At 38.6% G+C, this 8,924-nt stretch overlaps 1 protein-coding gene across 1 annotated transcript in view; it reads left to right on the top strand.

Moving 5' to 3' along the window:
* Window positions 1-3,913: 3,913 nt before the first annotated feature.
* The window catches only part of RUFY3 (RUN and FYVE domain containing 3), an 84,994-nt gene continuing 79,983 nt past the window's right edge, over window positions 3,914-8,924 (top strand). The window contains exon 1 of the mRNA XM_017878948.1: window positions 3,914-5,372. Coding sequence (XP_017734437.1) covers window positions 5,195-5,372 — 178 coding nt within the window. The 5' untranslated portion in view covers window positions 3,914-5,194. The remainder of the gene's footprint in view (window positions 5,373-8,924) is intronic.

Genomic DNA, 8,924 nt, shown 5'->3' with positions numbered 1-8,924 from the left:
GCTAGAAGGAGCACATAAGTACATGTGTTGGTCCATTTCTCCAGTTGAGCGAGGGTTTCAGGGATATTGGTTATATTCTGTAAGGATTTAAAATTATACATTGAGTTTGCTATTCTTAAAAAATGCACAATGCGTCATTTTAGAAAATGATTCCCCCCATCATTTATCTTTTCCTATTTCAGAATGTATCAAGTGTTCTTAATTTGTCCAACTAGTATGTAAATGTGGAGGGAATTAGTGACAGAGTGGTAGTAGGATGAACCAAGTCCATAGTGGAAGCATTTGGTCTACCCTTCGTGAGCACGTGACAGAAAAAAATCCATACTGGGTTCTCAGTTTGTCAGAATGTGCCCACTTAGTAAAAGGCTGAACTAAATACGTAAGTTGGGGGGTCTGGAGGAAGGGTTGTGCAGCATTAAGGTGTAAAGTATGAAAGCTGATAAAAAAAAAATTTCTTCAAATCTTCAATTTGTTGAAACTCACGTTTAGGAAATTTCATGAGGAGACTTTGCCTGTGCGTATGTGTGTGTGTGCGTGTTTTAAATGTCTTTTTACTTTTTCTGAGTAAAATTTAACGTCCGGGGAGGAAGAAGAGTTAGAGTAGAATGCTGAAGTTGCAGAGTGTAGAAGGAACATGGACTTTGGAGGCATCTAGACAGAAGTAGCTTGGAATAACAGATCTGCTACTTGCTAATTGTGTGATCCTGGGCCAGTTACGTGGCTGAACTTTGGTTTCATTGTGTATAAAGAGAAGGTATCAGTCTCTACTTTGCGGTGATTTTGTGAAGACTTGACATGGTATTTGTAAAGCACCTAACAGAAAATAGAAATTTAATAAATCATAACTACTTTAAGTAATTTTTCCACAATATGTAACAGAGACATTGAGGCTGTCAAGTTAATCTTTGTCTTATAGCAGCAACCGAGTACAAATATCCTTTAAGAGGAATGTAATTTCTGACTTTGAAGTGTGAATTTTATTTGATTTGAATCAATCATAATGTGGAAAATACAGACTGTTTAAGCAGCTAGAACGTAGTATTTTTTGGATCTTCATTTTGGATTTGAACTTCACATAGGCCTATTAATTCTTTTAGGGCCACAGACTGAACTCCCACCTGCCTCACAACCGTCTTACAAATAGGTGCCATTACTCACAGATAGGATCAAATGAGAAAATAGTTCAGTACAGCTCATACAGTAATTACTCTGTATATGAGAAAAAAAATCAAGGTTTGAATATCTTACTGATGGCTTAACTTTATCTTTATATTCAAAGCTAAGATGTTTACTTAGTAAAGACCGAAATGTAAAAACAGTACTAAACAATATCTAGAATTTTTTTTTTTGAAATGGAGTTTCGCAGGCTGGAGTGCAATGGCATGAGCTCAGCTCACCGCAACCTCCGCCTCCCAGGTTCAAGTGATTCTGCTGCCTCAGCCTCCAGAGTAGCTGGGATTACAGGCATGCGCCACCACGCCCAGCTAATTTTGTATTTTTAATAGAGATAGAGTTTCTCCATTTTGGTCAGGCTGGTCTTGAACTCCCGACCTCAGGTGACCCACCCACCTCAGCCTCCCAAAGTGCTGGGATTGCAGGTGTGAGCCACTGTGCCTGGCTATAGAATTGTTTTTATAAGTTTCTACAAATAGTACTGTTTTCATAGTAACTTCATTGCCTATAAACAACGAATACCTGTTTGTGCTGAAGACTCAATGGTGTTTTACCTAAAGAACAGCGTAGAAGTACAGGTTTTCTTGTCCACCCCTGGGTCTTATTTCTGAAATGGCTGCTAACAACTCAAACTGGTAGATCTGGGAAATTGAAGGATACCAACACAGGCATGTTTTCTTTCCTTGCCAAAACTTTAGTTGTTTTGGGCTTGCCTCTCTGTGTCCTCTATCTGGAGAGAGGCAGGGTGGGATGGATCTTCCAAAGGAATGTTAATCAAGTTTGTTGCTTACTAACCTTGATGTTCCTGTAGTGTTGGTATGTTGCAATCAGTGGAGATCTGTTCAAGTTAGTAAATCCTTACTGGGGTGAAGAGATTGTCATGGTTTGTGACAAGGCCAAATTCAGGTTTTGGACCCCAGGCAATCACATGGCATTCAGATTTATTCATGTATTCCTTGTTCTAAGAACATATCAGTGATCTAGAGTTTTGATATCACACATACAGATAGCTAGCTAGGGCTGTTTGGAGTTGTGGTTCCAGGAATGTCCCATGTAATTTGAAGGTTTTAATGACTACTTACTATGTTTTGAAGTATTGCATGATATAAAGTGAATCTATAAACTGTTCCCTTTATTAATATGTAATATGGGAATATTTTTAGCTAGAAAGGAATTGAACTGAATTAAATGAGAATGTGTTAAATGAAGGCTTGTGTTCAGTATTTGGATATGAAAACTCTGTTTCCTGGAAAAGGTGTTCCTGTCTTACTGCTGCGTGCCTAGTGCCTGGATCACTACCTGCCATGTGGAGCATCTCTTAGTGAATATCTGTTGAATGAATGAATGAATGAATGAATGGCTCTGAGTCTAGATGTAGGGTGATGATGAGAGAGAATGAGATAGATATAAAACCAGAAGTATTTTGCTTTCCTTAGTAACTTACTGATTTTTCCCAATTATAAATAAGCCTATATGTATGCCTTCTTACATTGTGCCAGTATACCCTCCTTTTTTTTTTTTTATTTTGAGACAGGGTCTCACTGTGTCTCCCAGGCTAGACTGCAGTGGTGCAATCTCGGCTCACTGCAGCCTCTGCCTCCTGGTCTCATGTGATTCTCCCACCTCAGTCTCCCAAGTAGCTAGGACCACATGTGTGTGCCACCATACCCTGCTAATGTTTGTTTTTGTAGAGACGGGGTTTTGCCATGTTGCCCAGGCTGGTTTCAAACTCCTGAGCTCAAGCCATTCACCCGACTCAGCCTCCCAGAGTGCTGGGATTATAGGCACATGCCACCATATCTGACTAATTTTTGTATTTTTAGTAGAGACAAGGTTTCACCATGTTGGCCAGGCTGGTCTCGAACTCCTGACCTCAGGTGATCTGCCCACCTATGCCTCCCAAAGTGCAGGTATTACAGGCATGAGCCACTGTGCCCAGCCATCCGGCCCCTCTTCCTAACAATGTGAAAATGCCAGTTTCTCTACAGAATTTGATTATTACCATTTTTTTTCTTTCAGTTCAGTCTCAAATTAGGATGAAGCATTTGAGATTTTAAGAATATTCAAGCAGAAGTTTTTTAGTTTTCAGAAATTAGCTAAATTAGGATGTCCCTCTGATAACAATCCCTAGAAAGGAATAAATAGTCTCAGGTCATATTTCTTGAATTTGTATGTTCCTCCTTAAAATTGAAACCCTTAAAGACAAAAACAAACACTTTCTTTCAATTGTCCAGAACATTTTCAAAGAAAATTGTTATTCTTCTCCTTGTAATTTATGTAGTTCATAAAGCAAGTACCTGCCCTTTTGCTACCAAGGTATAAATGCCTCATTGAATAATATAGGGCCGTGTGTGTGTGTGTTGATTTCAGAAAATATAATTGTCTTCAGTATGTTATTGAATGGGAGGATTTTTAAAATATAGCATGGTTTAATCTTCTGCTTAGAAACATATTTCATGCTTAAGGCTGGGCACGGTGGCTCATGCCAGTAATCCCAGCACTTTGGGAGGCATAGGCAGGTAGATCACGAGGTCAGGAGTTCAAGACCAGCCTGGCCAAGATGGTGAAACCCTGTCTCTACTAAAAATATAAAAATTAGCTGGGCGTGGTGGTGGGCACCTGTAATCTCAGCTACTTGGGAGGCTGAGGCGGAGAATTGCTTGAACTCGAGAGGTGGAGGTTGCAGTGAGCCAAGATCATGCCGCTGCACTCCAACCTGGGCTACAGAGTAAGACTCCAACTCAAAAAAAAAATAAAATAAAATAAAGAAAAGAAAAGAAAAAAGAAAAAGAAAGAAACCTATTTTATGCTTGGCATAAATTTGGTAAATACAACAAAATCAAAAAGGGGGGAATTGCCATTCATTGGGAAAGATTTTACTTTTTTAACTTCAAGTTTTTTTTGCATTTCTGCCTAACCTAAAAGGTCAGGTTTTGTTCCTTGGAGAAGGAAATTATAAATGCCCAAGAATAAGATATATTAATTGAAAATCTGCTTTAGCTTTTCTTTTATCTTTTGTTTTTTTTCCTTCTGAGAGCCTCAATTTTTTATGCTTTTCTTAAAACATAACGTTTAGCATAATAATTTTAATAGCTATGTAGATAAGAATAAAAGAGATGAATTATGTGCTTGTTAAATTAATCTAACTGCCTCTTTCACTGTCTTTACTATAGATTATTATCCAGTATTGATTGTCCTCCTTTTATTCAGTCCTTGATCCCAAAGTAAGAGGAATTGATGAGGCTATGTGCATTGTGTTATGTCTGATCACAGTTTGACTAGCAGAGTCTGGAAGTGGGTTGTACAGGATGAGAGAGAGAAGCCTAATTGCTCTCTCAGCATCAGCAGCATCTATAAAGCATCCTGGGAATTGCTTGCCCTACGTTCAGAGCAGCTGGTCACATGAGCCTGAATTTTCAGTTCAGTTCATTAGTCAGCCATTTTGGTCAACACCCTGCTTACTGCGCACGGCCAATCCTATGAGAACTCAGCATCCCATCTCATCTGAGCAGATCCTGGAAGTGATTTCTGCAGCTCAGAATTTTTTTTTTTAAGCTACACTGAAAATATAGGTTTATTTTTTGTTCAGGTTTTCTTTTATATTTTTTTCTGCACAAAGGAGGAGGATTTTCACTTATTCATATCGAGGCCAGATTTTTAAAGCCAGCTAAGGCAGCATCGGCTGTGCAGGATTTAAAGCCTATAGGTCTGCTGAAAAAAAAGGTGGGGGCAGGGAAAGGAAGATAAAAGGAGAGGAAGCTGGGAGAAGACAAGCATCATCTTATTTTGCTATGTGGTAGGAACTGTCTATAAGGTAGTGTAGAATTTTTTATCTTGAGCAGTTTGTTCTTAAACTATAAGGTGTTTTCCTTTTTTTTTTTTAAACCTCCCCCACCCTTTTCCTGAAAGCTTTGTTTCAGAGCTTTGTATTGGGTTTTTTTGGTGAGGAGGTTGTATTTATTTTTGTGGTGTGTGTGTGTGTGTGTGTCTGTGTGTGTGTTGTGGTCCCAGCTGAGTCATCATGTCTGCTCTGACGCCTCCGACCGATATGCCAACCCCCACCACTGACAAGATCACACAGGCTGCCATGGAGACCATCTACCTTTGCAAATTCCGAGTGTCCATGGATGGAGAATGGCTCTGCCTGCGAGAGCTGGATGACATCTCACTTACACCTGACCCAGAGCCTACCCATGAAGGTATGGTCAGATCGTGCCCGCTAATGCCTCACCAGCATCTTCATTGTTATGGGGGAGGGCTGGGAGGATCAGGGAGAGGTAGAAAAAACCTACACTCTCAACTGTTAACAGTCCTGAAAACCTTGCATCCTTACTTACCACCCAGCTCCCCTCCTCTTGCTCATGGGGGAAAAATAATTTTTTTCCTGCCCCTTGAGATATCCTTTCAAAAGACGCTGGATACTTGTTTAGAGTTCTTTGTCTTAAGCCTCTAAAGAAAGCATTTGAGGTCACTTATCACATCTGATTCTAATCAATAAAGCTATTTTGTTCATATATGAAAATGTTCATATATGAAATTGTAGTGATTTATAACACTAACTTAAGACAACATGACTATAATTATAGGATTGTACATGATGAATACAGTAGAAACACCAGGGTATCCTCACCATTATATGAGGATATAATGTTAAGCAGGTTATGACATCTAGGAAAGATTTGATAAAATATTATCTTTTTTAACAATATGGATTATTAGGTTAGATGAGAAAATAACTTTCAGCATAATGCCTTGGAAAGGTTAAATATGATTAATATGGGATCCTTATCTATTACAATAGAATGGTAATATTGGAATCTATTGGCCATTGCTTTTTATAAATTATTTGTGGTAACTCTTATGATCCATTTGAGATTTCCACTGTCAGTAACTCTGAGATCTTTGTGGTCTCTTGACTTGTGACTTTTTTCCTGGACTTTTCCTAATTTATGAGCGGTTTTCTGCTTCTACCCTTTAATTCTCTTAATGCCACAGAAAGATTTATTTGAGTCATAGCTACAAATTATTTTGTTTTCAATACAGTGGCTTCTTAGCTAGGGTTTATTCTCTGTCCTTATACTGATGAAAACAAAAACGCTTGCATGTGAGGAGAAATTCTTTATAAACATCTGCCTGATAGTTAGGCACATCAACAAGACAAAGAAGACCATAGGCGAATTGTACCTAGCAGATGGGGTTAGGAAAGGTGATTCTCTGCCTTTGACCTTGAGTTGAAATCTTATCATGACTCAGAGTTTGCCCATTGTGTTTGATAAGGATTTTATCTTCCCAGTCAGCCTTAGCCTTGATAAAGTTTTAGGGATGGTTAATATCACAGAACACAAAGCAGTCATTTTGGGTGTGTCTTTAAGAACAATGTTTAAGTGGTTTTTAAGACTCTTTGCATCTTGTAACAATTGGTTTGTTAATTGGACAGCTTTCTTTGGCTGTAAGTTTTGTTATGTGCACAAGTTATAAGACATCAGCTGAAATTCCATGCCAGTACTATTTATTTTTTATTATTATTTTATTCTGTTTTCATCAAAACATCGTTACATCCAACAATTCCAGTACTACTTAAAACAGCCTCCAAAGCTTTAAAAGTCTTGACAGAAGAAAAATACAGTTTTAGAAGGCTACCAAGAAGTCTTCTGGCAACTGCCTCAGTTTACATATTTTGTTTGAAAAAAATGTGTTCCCGCCCATTTTGAGAGTCATACAATATGAAATATTCCCTTTATTATGAAATCTAATTTATCAGTGTCTCAAAAATAATTTTTAACAATTTTAGCACTTCGAATATATGTTTTTGGAGCAATATTCCTATGGATAAGTGAAAGTGAGCTGTTTGGTTCATGTAAGCGTTTGTAGCAGTGTCATTTGAATTCTTCATAGAGAAATCTGTAGCAACACATTTCTCAGTATGGAAAATGTGTGAGAGCTATAACCTAAGCAATAAATTGTGTGTCTGCTGATTAAAGAAATCATAAATACAGAGTTTCCAAGACCTTTAATCAACTATAGAGGATTTGGAAGAAAATAGAGAAATGCTAATAGTGCATTTTAGAATTTTGCCTTAAATTGGTCAAGAAAGCCATTATTTTAAATAATTAGAAATGAAAATAAAGAAAGTATAGGCCCATGAAAACCTATGAGTATTATTTTCTTGTTCCATTACCAAACTCTGAATATTTAAACAGTCATTTGGTCCCAAGAAATAATCCACTTTTGTGTTAATACCACTGACAGTTATTATATTTAATTTATCTATAAGCATTTAAGTGGTGGTCACCAGGCCTATGATTATGTGAATCTCATCTTGTTGACAAAATGAAACTCCTGATGTCTGGACGCAGAAGTATTCAGACTGCTTTCCGGGCTGATTCATAGAGGGAAAAATATGTGACCACCCAAATCCTAGAGTGAAGTCTCCTTACTCCTACAAAAGAAAATAAGCAAAAAGCATAATGTTCCCTCTTAAAATGATGTAGACCGACCGTATATACTCAGCAATAGAGGCTCTGTGGCTTCCACATTTTATTTTTTTAAAACCAGAGTTCCTGGCCCTTCACTGAGCAGTCCACAGTACAGGCCTGGACCTAGAGTTTCTGCCTACTTTAACCCTTAAATAAATGAGAATAAAAGTATTCACTTCATTATCTCAATGCTTATTGGTGGTCAATGAGATTATCTCTCTTTTGTGTTATATACTTTTTTTTTTTTTGAGACAGATTTTTGTTCTTGTTGCCCAGGCTGGAGTGCAATGGCACGATCTCGGCTCACTGCAACCTCCGCCCACTGGGTTCAAGCGATTCTCCTGCCTCAGCCTTCCAAGTAGCTGGGATTACAGGCATGCGGCACCACACCCAGCTAATTTTTGTATTTTTAGTGGAGACGGAGTTTCTCCATGTTGGTCAGTCTGGTCTTGAACTCCCGACCTCAGGTGATCCACCCGCCTCCGCCTCCCAGGTGTGAGCCACCACACCCGGCTTATATACTCTATTTTTAAAAGCCAAAAGCAAATCTACAAGAAGTTTAATTGCAAATAGATTTCCCCTAAAGGGAAATCACAGTCCTGTGATTGATTCCACAGGAGACGCTTCGTTAAGTGAGACCTTAAGAGGTAACGAGGTGATCACCAGACCAACATAGGGAGGACATTTCAAACAGTACATAGTGAGCTGGCCCAGCCAGGGAATAGCAAACAGGAGCACAGTGGGCTTCTGTTTGGCACAACAGGGAGCAAGGCTGGAAAGATAAGCAGGGGCTTGACTGTAGAAATCTTCTTATTCATACTGAAAAGCCTGCATTTGATTCTGTAGTGAAAAGCTACTGGTGCTTTATGTCTGGGAGTAACATGAAATAAGATTTGTATTTGGAATGATCACTCTGGCAACAGTCTAGTGGATGGATCAGAAGAACATAAGCTCTCAGGGACCCCTAACTATAACTATTAAAATGGTCTGGGTAAGAGATGACAATTTCAAATTAAGGCAGCGAGAGTGAACACAAAAGGAACAATCCTTGGAAAAGTAGAATGTCCCCGATGACTGAAGGGCTGGGTGGCTAGAGAATGAGGGTGAGGCGGTGCCTGGGATGACTCTCCAACTTCTGGCTACAGAAGCTGGGTTCCCTTTACCAGTACAGAATGGAGAGGGAAGATAACATTTGAGTTCTTGATGCTTAATACATTGTGACTAACAAAAGCACTACCATTATTCTTTTTTTTTTTTTTTTTTTTTTTTTTTTTT

Source organism: Rhinopithecus bieti, unplaced genomic scaffold (genome assembly GCF_001698545.2).
Source record: "Rhinopithecus bieti isolate Rb0 unplaced genomic scaffold, ASM169854v2 scaffold_905, whole genome shotgun sequence".
Taxonomy (NCBI): domain Eukaryota; kingdom Metazoa; phylum Chordata; class Mammalia; order Primates; family Cercopithecidae; genus Rhinopithecus; species Rhinopithecus bieti.
Note: the sequence above shows the minus strand (reverse complement) of the source record. Positions and strands in the feature narration are given on the sequence as shown.